This window comes from Glycine soja, chromosome 4 (assembly GCF_004193775.1).
Source record: "Glycine soja cultivar W05 chromosome 4, ASM419377v2, whole genome shotgun sequence".
Classification (NCBI taxonomy): Eukaryota; Viridiplantae; Streptophyta; class Magnoliopsida; order Fabales; family Fabaceae; genus Glycine; species Glycine soja.
The window spans coordinates 12,134,546-12,155,759 of record NC_041005.1 but is presented as its reverse complement, the minus strand read 5'-3'; the positions used below and the strand labels follow the sequence as shown (position 1 = coordinate 12,155,759).

General features: G+C 34.0%; 1 protein-coding gene and 1 long non-coding RNA gene across 8 annotated transcripts; one reads left to right on the top strand and one right to left on the bottom strand.

Moving 5' to 3' along the window:
* Positions 1–6,500: 6,500 nt before the first annotated feature.
* On the bottom strand, positions 6,501–10,589 carry LOC114409360. Of its 6 annotated transcripts, none has more exons than XR_003666051.1 (8): positions 10,288–10,589; positions 9,076–9,228; positions 8,735–9,002; positions 8,563–8,647; positions 7,831–8,136; positions 7,592–7,691; positions 7,140–7,517; positions 6,501–6,971 (listed from the first exon to the last, which is right to left on the bottom strand). It is a non-coding gene; the product is annotated as an uncharacterized LOC114409360 (long non-coding RNA). The 6 variants fall into 6 exon arrangements; XR_003666052.1 differs by having other exon boundaries at positions 9,076–9,217; XR_003666054.1 differs by lacking the exon at positions 10,288–10,589 and having other exon boundaries at positions 6,501–6,775; positions 6,879–6,971; positions 9,076–10,281.
* Positions 10,590–12,580: 1,991 nt separating this feature from the next.
* LOC114409359 (uncharacterized protein At4g26450-like) lies at positions 12,581–20,894 on the top strand. Of its 2 annotated transcripts, none has more exons than XM_028372786.1 (4): positions 12,581–14,764; positions 14,986–15,175; positions 15,359–15,429; positions 20,502–20,894. In XM_028372786.1, the coding sequence occupies exons 1-3, from the start codon at positions 12,960–12,962 to the stop codon at positions 15,425–15,427; spliced, it is 2,064 nt and encodes a 687-aa protein (XP_028228587.1). In that variant the 5' UTR covers positions 12,581–12,959; the 3' UTR covers positions 15,428–15,429; positions 20,502–20,894. The 2 variants fall into 2 exon arrangements, with proteins under 2 accessions (XP_028228587.1, XP_028228586.1); XM_028372785.1 differs by having other exon boundaries at positions 15,359–15,407; positions 20,502–20,887.
* Positions 20,895–21,214: the final 320 nt, after the last annotated feature.

The window sequence follows — 21,214 nt, the reverse complement described above, 5'->3', positions numbered from 1 at the left end:
TGCATTTCCTGACAAAACAAGACATACAAAATGATTTATAGCAATATCATGTGAGCAAATGAGTTAACTATAAGACACAACTATCAAATCCAACAAAGCTAATTGTCATTTGTTATGATGATAGTTTTGCTTGGAGGTGCAAGGCATCATAAATTCTTGCCTCCAAGTAGTGAGAAATAAGAAAGCTCTATGAACCCCACACATGTTCAAATCCTTTAATCTCGCAAAATCATGCAAAGTTTTCATATTTGTTGATTAGTAAAAGCATCCATAACTTGATAAAAAATTATCCATCAACTTCAGTGCCAACCTTGATAGCACACATCAAAAGCATTAAAGGATACACCACCACGTACCGCAAAACATGGTCAACAAAGCAAAAGGTTGTTGAAGACATCTATGGCAATTGAGAAAGATCGTACCTTGATCTATTAAGATTGTTGCAAGCTATGCAACAATTTCTTCCTAGTATGGTGGTGGAAAAGGAAACACTACCAATGCCAGCACAAGGAGGCCAACCAGTAAAGGATTGTGTCATGTTTCATTGTCTTTTCTGGAGTTTCAGATCGTGTATCAATGGGTTTCAATATTGCAAGCCCATAGTTTAGATCAATGCAACATGGTTGTATGGTAAGTACAGGGGGGCCCTTCTTGTGGCAGTTGCACAAGATGACAACAATAAAATCCTTCTGATAGCCTTTGTTGTTGTCAAGAGTGAATCAGTGGAAGCATGGTTGTTCTTCCTCCGAAATCTAAAAAGGCATGTCACTCCACAACATGGTCTATGTTTGATTTTAGACAGACACAAGTCAATCAAAAGTGCCTACTCAAGATGTGATAGTGGGTGGACAACACAAAATTCAGTGCATGTGTTATGTATTTGACACATTGCATAGAATTACATGGGGAGGTACAAGAACAACCCCATCAAAAAATTAATTATCAATATGGGTGAGTGTCAAACTTCTTTCTCTTCATATTAAATGTCCTTTCATTGTGTATTATTCATAATAATGAAATTGTATGTTTATAACTATTCAACATATGCAAAGATGAAGCCTATGTTCAATTACTACTACAACATGTTGAAGGAGGAAGCAGATGTTGACCGAGCAATTAAGTGGCTCATCGAGATTCCGCGAGAAAAATGGAATCTCGCATAAGATGATGGTCAACGATAGGGGAACATGATCACCAATCTTGCTAAGTCAATTAATTTCGTACTCAAGAAATCAAGAAATTTTCCAATAGGTGTGCTAGTAAAATCCACATATGTAAGGTGTAATGCATTGTTCAACAAAAGAGGGAAAGAAGTTACAACAATGCTTGCATCTGGCCAAGTTTATATAGAAATACTAAACAAGGTCATCGAAGACGCACTTAGAAAGGCAAACACTCACAATGTTCTTGGTCCTAGAGACAATAAATCGGAGGGAGGTTCGACCAACAAGAGATTTCACAGTCAGGCTAGATGAAAGCATGCTCATGCCTTGTTCTCATGTTGTTGCTACTTGTAAGCATGCTCATCTTGAGTACAAAAACTATATGCATCCCATGCATACGTTGGAAAGTGTCTCCAATGTATACAAAAGGATTGTTTTGAGAATTATGCAATGAAGCCCATTGACCACTGTGTCACGAGCCAATGCTCTCCCTCGTATCCACATCGAAATGGATATCCGAGAATGGGGTCAACCAAAGCGATGTTTCGTGTGTCGTATTGCACGTCATACAAAGAAAATTTCCCCCCACCATATAGGCTCAAACCAACAACGTTGAATGTATGCCATATTGTTTGTATTTGTAAAATTTTGTTGTATTAATTCAAATTTAAATATTTTACTTTAATTTAAGTTGTTTATGTATTTTTAATCTTCTTTTGATTGTTTGCTACATGCTCTTTTTCTTTTTATTATCATTTATATTTTTTCCACTTATTTTTAATAAGCTAAATGTTTTTATTAAATTAAAATTTGAAAATCAAATAAAATTAATTTTATCATTAACTTAAATTTTTTTCTAATTTAAAAAGTGACTTTTAAAATTTTGTTCAATGTTACTCTCTTCTTAGTCATTCAAAACATTTGATATGTATAAGTATCATAAGTGATATCATTTCATAGAAAAAATATTTGATAAACATTCACAATGTTATTATCAGACATTTAGGGAGAGAGAAAAATTATAAAAAAATATAAATTTTATAGGATTTATGATATGATAACAAAGCAAACATGTAAAAAAAAAATATGTTAATAAGTAGGTAAAAAAATGTAAGGACCAAGTTTGGTCTATAATCGGTCATATTTTATTTTCAGCTTTGATTTAATTTATTTAAAAATTTAACTTGGTCTATTAATCAATTTAAACATGTTATATTCAATTAGTATTGGGCTCGTGCATAAACACGGGCCAAGTGCTTTTTTTTAATTTTATTTTAATAATTGAAACACATAGAACGGAAAATAAATAAATAAATGAATAAACCCAATAAATAAGGAAATTAACATTGTAAATATAATATGTTCATCAGACAAAATATACAAAAAAGTTAAGCAATCATAGGCAAAATTTTAATTATCAAAGTTGAGTGACATAGACCCTGTTGTTGTTGGCGTGATTGAAATCAAATCAAAGTGTCGTGTCCTTCAAAATGTTGTCGGTTGTGCAAAATTCCTTATATCCTTTAGCTATCATGACAGTTTTGCTATGGGTGTAGCGAATACTCAACTTGCAGTGGATCCCATTTTCATTGTTGTTGAAAAACAGGATAAGGGACTGTAGATTCCACAATTTCAATACATTTGCAATATCCTTCGATAGACTCTGCAAAATGTTGTTTCCGAATGAAAGGGACATTGTTATAAGTAAACCAATTTTAAAGGAAAATGCAATGGTGAAAACATGAAATAAGATAAGATCAAACCAATTGACTTTCTCTGGATTTATAATCAGTGAGTGTAACTTCCCACTGTATGTTGTCATGTACCCATGATTCTGCAGGGGGTTAAATCGGTTACAGTTGAATAGGTTGTTGTGGTTGAATCGGTTGTGGGATGTCTTCTGTCACCTGTTCTTGCTTGAAAATTGTGATATTGAAGACTGAGTTTTCCTTGTATCTACCTAAATAATGAAAGTAAATGGAGTGATTTGGTGTCATGTTGTAGTAGCGATGAAGCTCTTCCCAGCCAACAATTAATCGTTGGTCCTAATGGTTAACTTGAAAGAAGATGAAGTTTTCCTTTTTGTTAAAATCAATCAAGTGTCATAATTGTGTCAGTTCCCTTCCATAACATCTGTAAAATGATGAATCAACCAAACTATAGCACTGATATGAAAAAGATATCAAAAGACATTAGAGTAAAGTGGATGAAACAAAACGCTATACCAGCATAATACAGTTGGAAATGAAAAAACAAACAATTCATCAAAACTGGAAGCTTGTACATACCTTTGATTGATCATTGTCAATGGTGAAAGAAGCTTTTGCAATTGCTTGCAAAATCCTGCTGAATCGTCCATCGTTTGGATTGTGAGAGGGAAGAGTTTTGGTGCATGTTTTATATTTTACTTGTGTTTTCGGTAATAGTAGAGACCATTGAACATTAATTGTTGAAGGCAGACGAGTGGGTGAAATGAGAGACATTTTCACCTGCACAATTAAATGGTATTCTGACTGAAAGCATAGGAAACATAGAGGCAATAATCAATAGGTGTACATTGGAAATCACATAAAGTAATGGAATGCGTGTTTGACGATTGTGGAATTTGATTAGTCAGGAATATGATTGGTTGTGGAGATTTGGTTGGGCGTTGCTCATGGAATGAAATACGAGAGCAGTTTAGTTAAGTTTGTAGTGGTAGAGTGAAAGACCTGAGAACAACATCGAGAAGAGTTGTTATTGTTGTTGTATTTGAGCATATAGAAAAATAATGCAAAATAGGAGTAGTATTTGAGCAGTATATTTATGAAGATGAGTTATAGTTTAATTTTTTAATCAACTATAGATTATGTACCTACTATATAAGATTGTTTTTGAAAACCATTCCATCCCAACAATTGAGGCCAACAACATGTAAATTTCCACAAATATGATTTAATATTATATTGTTATTGTCTTACATAGAAATATAACACATCTCTAATATACTACATATTTATGCGTAGAAAAATATTTTTGGTGAAAAAAGCGAATTGAATGTTTTGTAGGAACATGAAAGAAGAAAGAAAAGGAAGCGATAGCAACACCAATATTGTCCAAGTTGGAAGTTTTTAGAATCACGTAATAAATAGTTTATTTGTATCATGATGATCAGGCCTTGTTTAATGAAGGAAAGGGTGCACCAAAGTTACAGGAACAAAAGAAAAAATAGCTATGTATAAGAAAAATAACAAAAGATGAATTCTGACGCTAAACATTTTTCTTGTGGTTGTTTTTGTTTATTTTTTGTTAGTACATTTATTAACCATTTCGGTTTCCACGAATAAGGAGGAAAAAAATAAAATAGATATAAGAAGAAAACTGATAATCCGAAAGTGGAAGAAGAATTAAAGAGTAGAGAAAAAAGTTAATGTTCATGGAGGATGAAGATGAAAAATGACAAAATATCGGAACAAATTAAAGAGGAACAATAATATTGAATTTTCCAAAAACTACAAATAAAACAAAATAGTCCCTCCCACCTATAGAAATAGAGAGGATAACATAGTTCTATTCAAGATGATGATTGAATGTTGTGTTAATGAATATAATTTGTTGGTGTGAATTGTGGAAAGTGTATATTGAACATTAATGGTAGCAAACATAATATAGGAAAAGGAAAAAAGTTAGTATTTAGTTGTGTATCTATGTGCATGTGTTGCAAATATACTATGCATCCAATGGCAATTGAATGACTTGGTACTCAAATCTCAAGCGTGCATCATTCTCATGCAGGGGTAATTATTACTATTATTTGATAAATATAACTTGTGAGGAAGTCATGTTAGTATATGTTAGGGGTGATTTAGTATAGGTGTGAAAGTAAATTTGTCTTTATAGGCATTCAAAAGGGGTGGTTTCAACAATGGTTGTTAAACCTTTCCATTGCCATAACATAGTTGGAATTTTGGGTTTACAATGTCTCTATGCCTATGAATCCTTTCCGGATACCACATGTTTGCACTGCAGTATGTACATTGGATTAGTGGCTTGCCTATGTCACAATATCCTATCAAATTGGTTGTTAAAATGTACTTCCCATTAGCTATAAAAAATTGCACAAAGAGAAGATTTAAAAATAGGACTTAAAATATTAGTAGCTAAACAACAAATGGTGAATACAACCTTCTTCATTGTTAGATGGTTCATCTTCATCAAAGCTTGAAGCTGAAACAAAATTAAATCCTAATATATGATAAAACAAAAGTCAGGTGAAGCATTAAGACAACATGTTCACATACGCAACATTATTCCGGTTACCTGCATTAAATTGTTGCTTAATAGTAGAATCAATATGGTCTGCAACTTGAGATGTTAAGCCCTAAACTTTATCAGAAAAATTAAATTGATCAGCAAGATCAAACCTCTTGTTTAGGTCAAGAGGTTGTAGGTGTACTGTCTCTGAGGGAGCTCCCTGCTGGAAGTGAATGTTGGATTTCATATGCGTTATAGGAGTATTGTTTGGCTAAATAATATCAATTGAGGATTGTTGAAGATGTAAGCATTTTCCCTTAGCATGTTTTTTTTTTTTTGTTTTTTTCATCTTACATCTTCATTTCATCCTTGCTTTAGCTACAACATATTTTTGTTTCTGACTGTACCCTCTATTATTATGTTGTCTAAAGAATGTTCATCTTCTATGTTGCTGGAACTGATATGTGGTCTAATTCGGGAAGAGGATTGTGAACATTGCAAGTTCTTACTTTCAACATATTTTTTTTCTTTCAACAAAAGTTTTCTCCTGATCCTTGCTTGAAATGCAACATCCTTCTTTGCTCTGTTTTCATTTTCCAGTATTATCTGTTTGAAATCATATTGCATGCTAGTGCAATGTAAAAATTAAGTTATAGGCATGTAGTACAATTGATGTTAAATCAACAGTTTCAATCACATAACTTTTTAGACTAATTGGTCCTTGTGCACTTGTTGGACAACTACGTTAATAGCCTTTGATTGATCAGTCATGATTACTTTTCCTAACAATTTACATGGTGTATATGATATATGAAGTGTGATTATTTGAGAAGATGATTTTTTAAAGCTCATGCATCATCAACGATATTAATTGTTGGTTAATAAAAAATTATAATTACCATTGTAAGAAAATGAGAGTCAGTTAGATTAGTTAGATTAAAATAACATGACCACCAAACTTCTTAATTGGATATAGCTTTTTGTTCGGTTCTTCATTTGTAAGGAGAATTACTTTGTTTAAAATAAATTATTGAATTTTATTTATTCTGTTGTCTGCTAGTGAATTAAACTCCATATATGTAGGTAAAGTCTGCAAATTTAATAAACATTCCAGAAAGAATAATGACTCCAATAACAAAATAACATTTGTTGAATAGTTTGTTAAAAAAAACATCACTGAGGATTACATAATAATTTAAATGAAACAAAACACATAATTTGCCTATCCTTTTCTTCATTCAATTTTAATGTGTTTTGTAATTTTGTGGTAGACAACTGTGCAGATGGAACTTCTTCAGATGATGGGTCACCAGGTGATAACTCAGAAGATAATCTCTTTGTGGGGGTAACTATTGCATCTTGATATGGATCATGATCAGCTGTACTTGATAAGGATTGTTGTGGTAATTCAAAAAAAATGAGTATCACACTCCCAACCTATTGATATCCATATAATAAGAAAACAACAACATTTTTGCTCACTTGACCAAACTGTCTGACATCTTCAATTTGGGATAACTCTAGCTGACTTGCCTAAGTTTTATAACATGATGGCTCGATAATATCAGCTACACCCTGCAGAGAAATAAGGACAGTGACTCAACAACATTAGAGAATGAACATACTAAATTTAAGAAGCCAATACACAAAGAATGAACATACTAACATGATTGTGTATTTAAAAGTCAATACACAAAGAAAACAAAAATAAAAAAATTTAAGAAGTATTGAAATGTAAAAGACCTCTTCATCATATATTTGCTCTGTAATAGTTTTAATAATATCAGCATCATTTGACATCTTCATCACAGAAGAGGAATTGAATTTGCGCTAGTACTTGCACCTTAACGCAACAGTTAGACCAAGTATTTTATCAAGAGGGTGAGGAAAGTGTTTAGGTCCACCTTCTCCCGTTTGAAAAAGATGGTCACAATGAAAGTTAATAAAAAATTGTGAAATTAAATAAAAGAAAAACATATAATTTCTATTTCAAAACTTGCTTGAATCATAACGTTTCTCAGATCTGCAGCAGACATTCTAATGACTCTAGTTCAATCATGATCCCAAAAAAAAAAAGTGGTTGATCCTTTTCCGTGGTAAACCATGATCTCCACCCTATACCTGAAATTGTACATAAATTCAATAACGTGGTAATAGGGATAGACAAAAAAATGCACTTTTTTTATAAAACACACCTCATAATAGATTTTTCATTAAATTTTCCACATGAACATGTGTAAGCTACATCTTCATGATCAACTTGGAGCTATTCCCAATAGTATTGAAATTAGTGCCCTGATGAACATTGAAACAAAATGCAACATTTTTAAAATAGTAAAAACTAAGAAAACAAACTCATCAACAGAATAATATACAAGGAAGCAAAATAACATGGTACATAATGAGTTTAAGTTTGTATCAAACAGTAACATACACCAGCAGCATCACGAATGTTTGAAATACTAAGGACCTTGGACTTGTACAAAAAGCGATCAAGCTCCGAAAAGTCAGAATCCTGAGAATATTGCCCTATACTGAGGGACTGACTGACATTTGATGGTTCTCCCAAACATACAGAACTCAACCTACACACAAATTAATAAAACAACTCAAACGTGAAATAAGATTTAATCCCAAATAAGACTATACCTCTCTCTATAGATGGCAAAATTAGGAACTTCATAATTGATGAGCAACTTTGATCCATATAGTGAGTTAGAGATGGTTAATCCACGAACACCTGTAATATACCAAAGATTACAAAGGTGGGGAAAAAGCAAGCAGTTCAAAACAAATAAAAGGAAAACAAATTCCAAAAACCAAATTGGAGCATCCAACAAACAAAACACAAAAAAATGACCAACACTCAACATCAAACATGAACAAACGAAAAAACCACCATGAAAGCATACATTGTGGCATTTTAACCCTAGCCTGAGTTCATATAATAACAATGGGACTTAAATTTGGATTTTCCTTCAACCAAAACATGGATTTGGTGGCCTGGTCACTCCACAAAGTGCATCCAACAATTTGGCCACTAAAAGAAAATGATAAAAACCAAACATGAATCCCACATAATTAATTACATGACAAAAATCCACGAAAAATAAATGTCAAAGACAGAGAATTAGCTAGACAACAAAAATTGAAGCAGACATACTACCTCAGATCTTTAAGGTTTAAAACTAATCTTGTAGGATTCCCATTAGGAAGCTGAAATTTGACCTCCTCTACAACCCCAATTACATCTACAGCAAAGCATGTATTAGTACACAACCAAACATGGAAAATTTAAGAACAAAAAACTAACTTGAAAAGGAGCAAAACCAACTCACCAATCAACATAATAGGATCATAATTGCCATGAGTGATGTATTCAAAACTCATAAACTCGTATGATTGAAGAGGAATTTCAGCAAGATCGACTTGCCTCAGAGTTGTACCACCAGTGAAATAAAGCTTGAATGGATGTGCTCAAACTTTGTACAGGCCATGATTCGGAACAACCCTAAAGTTGTACATATAATACGCTTTCCCTTCCTTAAGTTCAACTTCCCAACTTTCCATATCATCTTTCTTAAAAATGGCATGGACTGTATCCCTCTAGAACAACAACAAAACAGAGCATAAACTTTGTGACATTAGGAAACGAAACAAAGGCTAAATCACAACATACCCTTCCATCCATCAACACCATTTCAAGGTGCTTAGACTTTTCACGGGCTTGGACAAACCCGATCCACAATTCGAACTACAAGCTTGAATGTTTCTTTGTTATCATCAATAGCTCCAATCATATCAAAACTTTGAGACATCCCCTACAACAAAACTTTAATGAACAATATGATCACAAAATGCCACTTGAAACACAACAACAATAACATACCTTCTTCATTCAACATGTAACTTCACACACAACAAGACTAACATACCTTCTTCATTCAACATGTCACATAGACCATGAAAAACCAATAAATTAGTTTAACAATCATGTGACTCTAAACATTAAAAAACAACAAAAGCCAACCTAAAATCCCAGAAAGCAAACAAAAAACCCAGTCTCTGAATTGACAAACCAAATCCACAAAAATTACACCTCAATATAGAGAATCAAAAGATAAAAAAACTAACCTGAATCAGTAGACACCATCAGACCCTAAAAATAAGAACTGAAACCTAAACACTAAACATGTATCTACCAACTTCGGAATCCAGAGACGAAAGTCCTAAAAAATGAAAGCCTAATACCCAACCTCAAAACCCATAAATGAATTTCTAGCTACATCACAAACAATCAGAGAACAACGTAAAAGTAACTTGCACCAACCAATGAAAAAACCGCAAAAACTAATGCCCAACAATTAACATCAAACAGGAACAAACGAAAAACCAACATTAGAAACCTTAACCCACCCCACTAGCGAAATCGAAGCCCAACACCCAACATCAAAGAACAAAATTAAAGCCAACGTCAGCAACCCTAACACACAAAATCGGCAAAACCAAACCCAACACATAACATCAAACAGGCACTAATGAAAAAAATGAAGAAAAAAAACAAATAAACTTGAATGAACCTTTATTGTCGGTTTCAATTTCCTCATCCAAAAAAAAAAACAATGTCACCAACCATAACGCACAACATCGGTGAAATCAAACCCCAAAATCTAACATCAAACAATAATAAATGAAAAGAACGAAAGGAAAAATCAAAATAAACCCGAAAGCACCGTCATTGTTGGTTTCAACTTCCTTGTTGGAACAAAATAAAAACAAACATCAGCAACCCTAACACACTGCAATTATGAAATCAAACCCTAACACAAAACATCAAACAGGAACAAATGAAAAGAACGAAAGCAAAAAAACAAAATAAACATCAATGCACCTTCATTGTCGTTTCGTGCAAAGAACAACAATACATAGACTTTAAAGCCAAGGTTAACAACCCAACGCTTAGGCTTTGTCATTTTTACCCAGGCAAATGGAAAGGACAATGAAAATATGGACGTAGAAAGTAGATATTCAGAGATTGAGAGCAGAGAGCAAGAGCAAAACAATTTTTTTTTCACAACCCACGAACAAAACACACAAAACAAGTCGGGGAGAAGAGCAAACCATGTGTCAGCGTTGTAGGCAAGGAGCACGGGAATAAAGAAAACCAAAGAAGGATATCAAGCAAGAGAACAAGACAGGAGAAGCCACGTGTTGGCATTGAAAGTAGGGGCAATTCAAACATTTTGACAGCCTATTCCATTATTAAATAGATAGTAGGTTTTTTACATAAGTGTAGATAAATTATATTCTTTTAAATTAATATATATAAATTAGCAAACTAAAAAAATTTAAACAAATTAAAACAAAAAAAACACTAATTTTTTTTTAAAAAAGTTAACAAAAATAAAAAAAAACAATTTTAAAAAACAAAAACAAACACATGATTTTTTAAAAAAAAAACAAAGGGTAACAAAAAATTAGAAATATTTTTAAAATACTAAAAAAAACAAAATTGAAATAAGTAAAAAAAATAAAAAAAAGCAAAAAAACACATTCTCGACTGTTTTTTTTAGGGCCTTATGACATTGGTATGTAGTAAGGTGGATTCGAGAAAAAAAATAATACATTAAGAAATTGGTTCCTAGGAAACCAATTTCGTCAAAATGAAAAAAAAAAAAAAAGAGAGGTGAGAGATTAGTTTGGGGGAAATCGATTTTTCACCTATGAACAATAAATTATATTATGTATGTAAATAATAGTTGACTTGTATAATTTGAGTAAATATATATTTATTTATATTATTGAGGTAAAAAATTCTATAATATTTTTTAAATAATTAAGAGATTTAGTGTAATGTATAAGAGGATGCTAATATATATATATATATATATATATATATATATATATATATATATATTTCAAATAATTAAAAGTTTAGTGTAGGAGTAGAAAAATAAGGAGGAATTTGTATAATTTCTCAAAACTTGAATAGTAGTCAGGATAATTTACTCTAAACACAATTTCAAAATTTAACTTTTAATTTGTATTATTTTTGTAATTTATGTTGTAATTTTGTTTATTATCTCTCTTAGTTAGAAAACAAACACATATATTAGAGGGACGGATTTTTAAATATATTTGCTTATAAGATAAATGTTGTTCAATTCAAAAGTTATTGTTAAAAAAATTATACAAAAGTTATCGGTAGAATTGATAATAGTAAATAAGTGTCATTTAATAATCTAATAAGTTTCACAAAGTCATCAAGGATTTTTTTTATAAAAAAAGCCAAGTCAAATTTGATTAAAAGATGAAAATAACACAAGTTGTATCATCAAGGAAAATTATTCAAAACATCATTTTGTAAGAATGATTCATTTGTTTACATTATAGGATTTTTAATTTAAGCTTAATTGTAGATGTGTCTCCTATTTTACTTATTTCAATAAATTGATCCCTTTATTTTTTAATTTATCATATTTTACCTATTTCACTAAATTAATTCCCTTATTTTGCATCAAGGAAGGATTAAAACTATGACCCCTAAAGTAAAAAACACATCCTTTATCACTATTCATTTGAATATATAGTATAAAATATAATATTAATATAAGTTTTATCATTTTATTTAATTACATTTTATTTAATTACATTTCTTTATTATATAATTTAATTCTTTAAAAAATTCACATACTTAATTAAATAAATTTAAATATAAATAAAAAATACTATTATAATAAATAATAAAAATATCTTAATATAAACAAAAAAATATTGTCATTAAATCACATATATAAATATTTTAAAAGATAATAAAATACTCTCATTTTATGAAATTATAATTTATATAAAAAATATAGATTAAAGATAAAATTTATATTATATCTTTATTGTATAAAATAAGTTTTGAATAATATAATAAAAATATATAAGATTATAAAAATATAATATATAAAACAAAAATAAAACTTATATAAGTATATATTCCAATTGATATGAAAGTATAATTTAATCTTATATATTATATTTTAAAAAAATAATCTATAAAATTATAAAAATATAATAAATTAAAAAAAATAAAATTTGAATTTTAAATTATTTTCATATAAAAATGGTTATATGAGTATAATAAGAAAGGAGTGTGTCATTCACTCTCCAATTTTAGTTTTTTTTTTTTTTCAAACATTTTTTTAAAGTTGCGTATCCCAAAGAAAAGAAAAAGAGCATTTTGGGGGAATGAACTGAACACCACCATGAGCCCATGAAACGTTGATTCAATTCAATTTGTTCAATTCATGTGTCGTGCAGCAAATCCAAATCCAAATCCTAACGAATCAATATACGTGTTCGTAGCATAGCATAGTACCGTTAGATTAAATACTCTCCCTCTACTGTGTTGCTTCTAAGTTCTAACCAACCACTTCCTCACCAAAACCCTCAAACCTAACTCACTCGATCCCTTTCTGTCCAATCTTAGTTTCTTCCATGGATTAGAGATTTTGAGCTGCATCATTTGAATTAATTAGGTTGATTTGATCACAGAAATAGGGAGTGAAAGCCACTATGCAGGCGAGACAACGGAGTCCGCGAGGGTTTTACGCGTCGGAGTACCGCCAGCAGCGTGACGGGGGGCTGGGAAGAGGCCGGAGAGGCGGAGGTGCCTGTGGCAGCGACATTTTCGTCGAGGCAGGGCGACTCGCGGCAGAGTATTTGGTCTCCCAGGGGCAGCTGCCGCCCAACGCGCTGCCGCCGCCCAAGTGGCAGAACCACAAGACTCCGGCAGAGGGCGGGCGGCAGTCGGCGCTGGCGCGGCTCGGGAGTGCTGACGGGAGGAGGAAATTGGGTGGGTTTGATGAGTTCGGGCAGAAGGGGGGGAGGAGGAGGGGGAGTTTCAGCAGGAGCAATGGGATGGATTGGGGGAGAGAGTATAGGAGGAACGGTTCTTGGTCTGATAGGTTTCGCGGAGGTGCCGTGGATGTTAGGGATGGTGAGGATGATGATTATGAGAGTGGTGGATTTAGTGTTAGACACCAGGATGAGGAGGATCAGCACCAGTACCAGCAGCAGCAGCATCAGAATAGTGTTGATGATGCTTCCATGAAATCAAATTCGAATTTGAATGAATTTGCGCCGAGGAGTGAGGATGGTGGTGATTTGAATGATAAGGATGGGGATAAGGAGAGGGTGAATGCTGAATTGATGGGGGTGAAGCAGAGTGGTATAGGGAAAGATGTGAGTGATGTGGATATGGAGGTTGGTGTTGGAAATGATTTGGAGAGTGTGAGCGTTGGGGTTAAGGAGGTGAAGGATGGGAGTGGTGGCGATGATGATAGTGAGAGATTGAGGAATGTGTCTGATCAGTGGAGTGATCAGGAGAATAGTAGCTCTGGCGGGGTTGTTGCTGATTTGGTTTCTTTGTGCAAGTCTGTTAAGGTGCCCACCAGGACGCGCTCTTCGGTTACGCGCAAGAATTTGAAGGCTGGGAATAATGGAGATAGGAGTGGGACTGCACAAGATGTTGGGGATCTTCAAGGAGCTGAGGAAGTGGTGCCTGAAAATGAGTCTGTTAAAGGCTCCTCATCGGGTGATTTGCTAGGTGAGAAAAGTTATGATATAGTATATGTTGACGTAGATGTTGCCGAGGTAGAACCTGTTCATGCTACTGAGGATGTGAAAGAATTAGATGCTGTGTGTAAAGCCGAGGAAGTTCTATCTTTAGGATGCCAATCTGGTCAGGATAGAGGTTTTATGCAGGATACCAACCAAGAGTCTGGTGCTACACTACCGGGGTATGGAGGTTGCAGTTCCTTGGCTGAGGAACACGGTGAAAAACGTGTTGCCGAAAATGATGATGATGTGAGGGAGGACAACAAGAAGCTGAGAGAATGGGTGCCTTCCCTTGTTCCTAAGACTGGGGGTGGGGGGTACTTTCTGCATAGTAACCCAATTGAAGTGAAAGAGAGCTCAGGAGAAGATGAAATTTCACATATTGACAAAGTGACTATAGCTTCTGATCAGGGGAGACTGATGAGTAGTGGTTCTCAGTTCACAGAAGGAGATAGACCCTTTCTTCAATGTTCAGAGGAGAAGCCTTCTTTGCCGAGTTCGTTTAGAACTTGTGATCTGAATCTCATTGAAGCGTCTGAAGTGCATGAAAATCATGTTGATCATCCAGTTCTGCTGTACCCCCCTGCAGTTTCTGAAACAAAGAAAGCTGTGCCAATTGACATAGATCTGACCATGAGTCATGCTAGTGTATCAGGGAAATTCAATACTCATGCAACAAATGGCAAAGAGATTGAAGTAATTGATTTAGAAAATGATGATTCCATTCAAGAAGAGAAGTCAATCAACAGTATGGATAGAAAGTATGTTTTTCCTACTTCCTTCCCCCTGGATATTTTATGTTAGCTTTGTTAAGTGTTCTTTTATCCAATCTCTCAAATTTAGTGTTTGTTAGGATCTAATTTATCTATTTTTTATCCCTCCTTTCAATTACTTAGTGAAAATGTCAGCTGGAGCATATAGTTTTAAACATCCTTTGTTTACTTGCTACTCTCTTCGTAATATATTGTCTTTGAAATCACAGGACAGAGACTATGTTTCCTGGCCTTGAAGGTTTTTCCAACCATGCTCAAAATGCTGCTGACATGCATGATGTTCAGGATGGATATGGGCTTATGATATCAGAGTTGCTTGGGCCAGATTTCCCTAACTGTACTTCAGTACCTGGTGACATAAACTCTGTGCACAATGAAATGAGCCTTCATGGTGGAACGGTACAATGCTACCTTCGAATTGAGATAGATTTTGATACATGTCCTTTTTAATATAACCTTTGCTGATTTGATTGTTGCTGCATGCCTTTATAATCTACATTGAAATGATTCTTTATCCTGATAAGATATTTTTTAATAATCTTAATTGATGATTTTCACATAATTTCATTCTTTTCGTTTCAGGGGACACTTGCTGAGGATGATTCCATATATATGTCACTTGGAGAACTAAGTATGCCAGATTTTTATTAATGGTTTGTTTTCTTATTTGTTAAATGTACCTGTGATTCGTGTAAGTCGATATTTGATGCTTCAGTTATGAGTGCTTGGGTAGGTTACTGCACTAATACTTTAGTTGAATTTTGAGGTGGTTGAGATACTAGCTATCTATTAATTTGTTCTATATAATACAGGCATAGCTGTTCAGCCTATTCTCTTGAACTATAGAATGTACATAGCCTTTTCCCTATTTATTAATAACACCAAGACACACATATACTGCTAGACACTTCTGTATATGGGCTCTCTCTAAGATCCTTCTATCTTTCTACAATTTATTAGGAGATGGGAGTGGGGTGATTAACCCTTTCTTCTTCTGTTCTCCATCCAGTGGTCCTGTTTGGTTGTGTTCTCCAATCACACATATTTAGTTGTGCCCTATAGCTCACACATTTTTGGTCCTTTTATCCTTTGATGTTTGATTGATTCCACCATTCAGATTGTCTTTCCCTGATCAATCAGCCTACCCAACCTTGCTGCCATCTGTGATCTACCTTTTTCATGTACTTCTACCACATGTTAGCCCTGTCACTTGACATTGTTGTGAGACACAATCTTTTGTCACAATTTGTTCAGATACTTCTTTTTTGGTCCAGTCAATAAAGCTACCGCATTGTTGTATTGTAGCTCTCAGATTCACCATTTGCACTTGTTTTTGCAGTTGATTTGGTTCTGTAGCTTCTGTTCACCTCACCTACACTTTTTGCTGCATGGTTTAGACTTTGTATCCTGCCTATAAATTGCTACTTCATCTTTACTTTTGACTGAAGCTGCATAATACAATCAAAATGACGACTTCTGCTGCCTCCTTTTCTAGCAGGACAGGAGTACTTCTTTTTTTTCCCCCATCATGGAGAAGCAAATGCTTAGGGTAAATCTATCCTAGATTTTTCTGTTGATTATGATTTATAGTAGACAACACCTGTTTTAGGAAGAGGGAGGGGCATCTTATCACCCACTAAAGGGGGGGTGGTATGCTCACAAATTGATTTCTTATTTATGAGGAAATCAGACAGAAAACTTTGCATGGATTTCAAAGTCATACATGGGGAGAGCTTGACTAATGACTACCCAACACAGAGTCAGGTCAGGTCATGAATATAAGAGTTGAGAAGAGAGTAAGGAAAAGCCAAGATGAACAGTTCTTGAGGAAGGGCCTGGGAAGTGCAAATATATTGGACAAATGGCTGAAGGGATTAAGAAGGTAGCAAAATAGATTGTTGATGAATTAAGAGATTGGGGACCTAAGGTTAAATAATCTTGTTGGAGAAATGCTAGTGTGCAAAATTAAGTTAAGGTTAAAAGAGAATGTTATAAAGCGTGGATTTGTGTAAGAATATTGAAAATGGGAAAAATATGTGGTTGCTAAGAAAGATGCCAAGAAGGCGGTGAATGAGGCCAAAGCTGCAACTTTTCATGGGCACTAAAGATGGAGAAAGAACCATTTGCAAGCTTGCTAAAGGTAGGGAAATAAAGTCATGATACTTTGAAGAAGTGAAATGTGTTAAGAAAGGTCTAGGTGAGAAAAGTATTAGTTGGCTTACAAAACTGTTTAACAAGATTACGAGGTCTAGGAAAATTCTGTACAAGGGGATAAAGCCCATGAATCATACTATGAAGTTATTGGTAAGGGCAATTGAGCAAAGATTAATACAAGATATACATTACTAAAATACAATTTAATTTTATGCCAAGGAGTTGAACCATGGAGTGATATACTATAATGTTTCCAGCTCTGGTTGGTATGAGTGATAAGGGATCTTGCTCCTTAAGCAAGAGGTTGGGGGTTTGATTCCCAGCTCTTTTGAATGGAGCGAACCTGGTTGGGAGGGGTCTACTCTTTTGCCTTTGTACCCTGGAGGAGATTAGGCCCTACGCCAGTGGGGAATATTCCTTGTGAAAGCAAAAAAAAAAACTTTATAAGATCTGAATAGGCACTATCTTTTGTAATGTAGGACTTGAGTTTTTTTCCAATACACCCCCTCTCACCCAACACTATTAGGCTTGGTGCATGGATAGTATGGTAGGTGGTCCAATAATGAATCTAGAATAGACTCTAATACCATCTTAGCTTTTAGGTCTAACTGATCCCTACGGTTTGTAAGGTGAGGGGGTGCCTAAGCTTTATAAGCTCTTCCTTGGTGCTATCTCTAGTCAATGTGGGACTTGGTTGGGTTTTTCCCAATATTGGGTTTATAGTATTTTGTGTTTATAAATGATTATAGACAAGGTTATCATAATCATAATCAAAATATCTAATATGCTTTCTATATTTGAATCCTTTTGTACTCTCAATCAGTTTTGTACCTCTGTATATCTTCTATTTTTTAATATGGCACAGGGATAATTTTCTGCTTTGTTTACTACTTTATGTCCTCATAGGGCATACTTCATCAATCTTCATGCAATCACAACCCTCAGCCAAATGTCATTGTAAAGCATAAAAGACTGTTATTTAAAAGAACATAGGCCCTTCACAATAATGTCCTTTTGAGATTTTGTGGTGATGCAGTTCTCATTGTATGTTACTTAATTTCTTACCTCCTTTGGTTTTACTAAACCAGATTACGCCTTTGAGAGTTCTATTGTTAGCTTATCATAGCAAACGTTACCTCCTTTGAGAGTTCCACTGATCATTCCCTTGTGTATGAGGTTCTTCATGTTCCCTTGACTGGTTCTTCTGCAGAGTTCTGGTTTATTGTTGTTGCTCGCATCCTAATCCTTTTGCCAGACCTCTTGAAGCACCTGTTGACTCTCTTTCTGCAATTCCCTTACCTTGCATGGTCCCATCTATAGCAACCAGTCTTTCTGTTTCCTTTTGAAAGTTATTTGCTCCACTCCCAGTCTGCATTGCATGCATGATTTTGAGTCACTGTTTCTATCTTCACTTATTCCAAAGTTTACAGAAAAGGCTTTATACCATTGTGGGTTGCAAAGGCAATGGTGGATTGTATGAAATGATTGCCTTGCATTCTAGTGGCACTTGGTTGCTTTTTCTTTTATCTTTTGCCAAAGATACATTTGGTTGTTTCTGTGCATACACAGTTAAAGTTGGTGGTTAATTGCTAGACAAAGATGTATGGGTTGGATTATGGTGATACCTTCTGACCTATGAGTAAAATTGCGTCTGTCCATGTCTTTCTTTTTATTGCTGCCATGGGCCATTGTCCGCATTAACAACTTGATGTTATAAATGTCTTTCTTCATGGTGAGCTTGCTAGAGAGGTTTATATGGAGAAAACACCACAAGGAGTTTGGATTAGTGTGCTGCCTTCATATTGGTCTTTTTATTTTGATACAGCCTATGCAGTCATGGTTTGGGAGATTTAACATAGTTATTCGGCAGTTTGAGACAATTTATAATGAGGAAGATCCCTCTATTTTCTTTTGTCATTCCTCACAGTTCCAAGAGTATACATTTGGTTGTCGATGTGGGTGATGTCGTTATAATGTCATTGCAAGATTGGGATAAGGAAAAATATCTGCCAACTAAGCACATTTCTTTTTTCATGATTCTGGGTATAGAAGTTTTTCAGTATTACTGGTGTTGCAATCTCGTGTAGAAAATATGGACTAGATGTACTGGAGCATACTGAAATGATATACTGCTGACCTATTTGCACACTTGTGGATTCAAATGTCATGTTTCTATCTAAAAAGGGGGAGCCATTGCTAGAATCTAGGTGGCATGGGAGACTTGTTTGGCATTTGAACCAGCTCACTATCTTGTGACCAGATATCTCCTTTGTGGTGAGCATGGTCAGTTTTTTTCAACAGGCTCCATGTGACAGCATTGGGATGATGTGATTCACATTAAAACCATCTAGAGAAGGATTTCTATAAGACAGTATAAGGACATACCTAAGTGATTGGTTTTACATAAGCGGTTATTACCAGATTTCCTTCAAATAGATATTTAACATTAGGGTACTTTGGAGGCAATCTTGTATCTTGGAAAAGTATGAATCAGGGTATCATTGCCTTGTCAACTGCAGAAGTAGAATATTGACTATTGAGCAATGGCATTGGCAACATGTGAACTCTTTCGTCTAAAACTCTTGATATGTGACAAACTGACAATCAAGTAGCCTTGCATGCTTTCCAATCCAAACTATTTTCTGAGTAAAAGCCAAACAAATAGAGGCAGTTGTCCTTATCATGAAAGAGATCTTGCACGGTGAATTGTTTACTTTTGTACCTAAATAACTATCAAGACATCTTACCAGTATTTTAGAGATCCTTGGATTATCTACTTTTTTAGTGCATATGATTTATATGCTCCCAACTTGAGGGAAATATTGAAATGGTAATCTATCTATAAAATCTTTGTTTCCCTAAAGATTTATATATATTTTTAACTGAGTCGTTTGTGTGGCAAAGCAATGAATGACCATGCATTGAAGCTTTGCCTGTTTAGCTGTTGGCACTTTGTTTTGGTCTCAAAAAGGAGAAAAACAAAAGGAGGAAAAGGATGGGGAGGGGGGAGGGGGATGCATGGTTAATGAAGACTGCATTTTTTTTAAGGATTACTTTTTTTCATGTATATACTGTAACAAAGCTTTAGTTTACTAAGGATTCTGTTTTTTACCTTTCCCTATCTAAGCCTTATCCTATAACTTCGACCAGCTATATTGGGAAGGATGTTTAGACAGAGTTTAGCAAACGGATCATATAAACATCTCTGCTGCATGTTCTTTGTGAGGGAGGTGGGGCATAGTATGGGTGCATAAAAGTTAAAACATAGCTTGCGTAGACATGTGCTATATGAATCACGGATTGTTACTTAAAGCATGATAAGAATCCATAATTGATTATTGCAGCCTTTATGAGATGTAATTATTAACTTGTAGAATTTATAAAACAATGATAAAATATTTGTGTGCAGATTTCACATTTCTTATGTATCTAAACAAATTGCTCTGTGTAGGCTTTTTTTTATGTGATGTAATTATTATTAACTTGTACTAGAATTTATAAAACAACTATAAAATATTTGTGTGCAGATTTCACATTTCCTATGTATCTAAACTGATTGCTCTTTGTGTAGGCTTTTTGCGGCCATGGGAGCAACCTCCATCGCAGGATTATCAGAAACACTTTTGATCTGTGATCACTCAGAACTCTCAGGAGACATTATGTAGTGGTATGTTTAGTCACTAGCTTTATACAAAAATGAAATGCTGCTTTTTATTTTTATTTTTTTTTCATTTTCATAAATTGTCTCCTGTTAGGAATTATGTATTATGTAAGCTGAATTTTATGTTGTCTCATGGTCTCCTCTCTCTTTTTAATGCCTCTGCGTCACTACTAGGGTCATTAGAGGAGAATTGTGTATCCCATTGTAACACATTTGCTTATGTATTTGGCCATTATTTACCAGAATGGCTTTCAATTGACATTCTTGCATAAATTAGAATTAACTTCTGCATTTTTTTTTTAAGTTTTCATTTAATTTATGAATAAGTTCAGGTGTATAAGTTGATTTTTTTCACTTTTTTTTTTGTAGAGTTGGTTTTAACTTACAAGAGAAGTTTAATTCATTTTATTTCTTTAATATTGTTCTCTTCTAAGAAATTATTGGAATATTTATTCTAACTATCACATAATTATGAATCAAATTCTATATATGGTCACTACAAATTTCTTGTCATTTAAAAATATTTATTCATAATAAGCAACTGCCACCCAAACTTTGTGAACATGTAACTTTCATGTGTTTTGTAGATACACATCTTGATAGTCTGCCGTGAAATTCGTCTG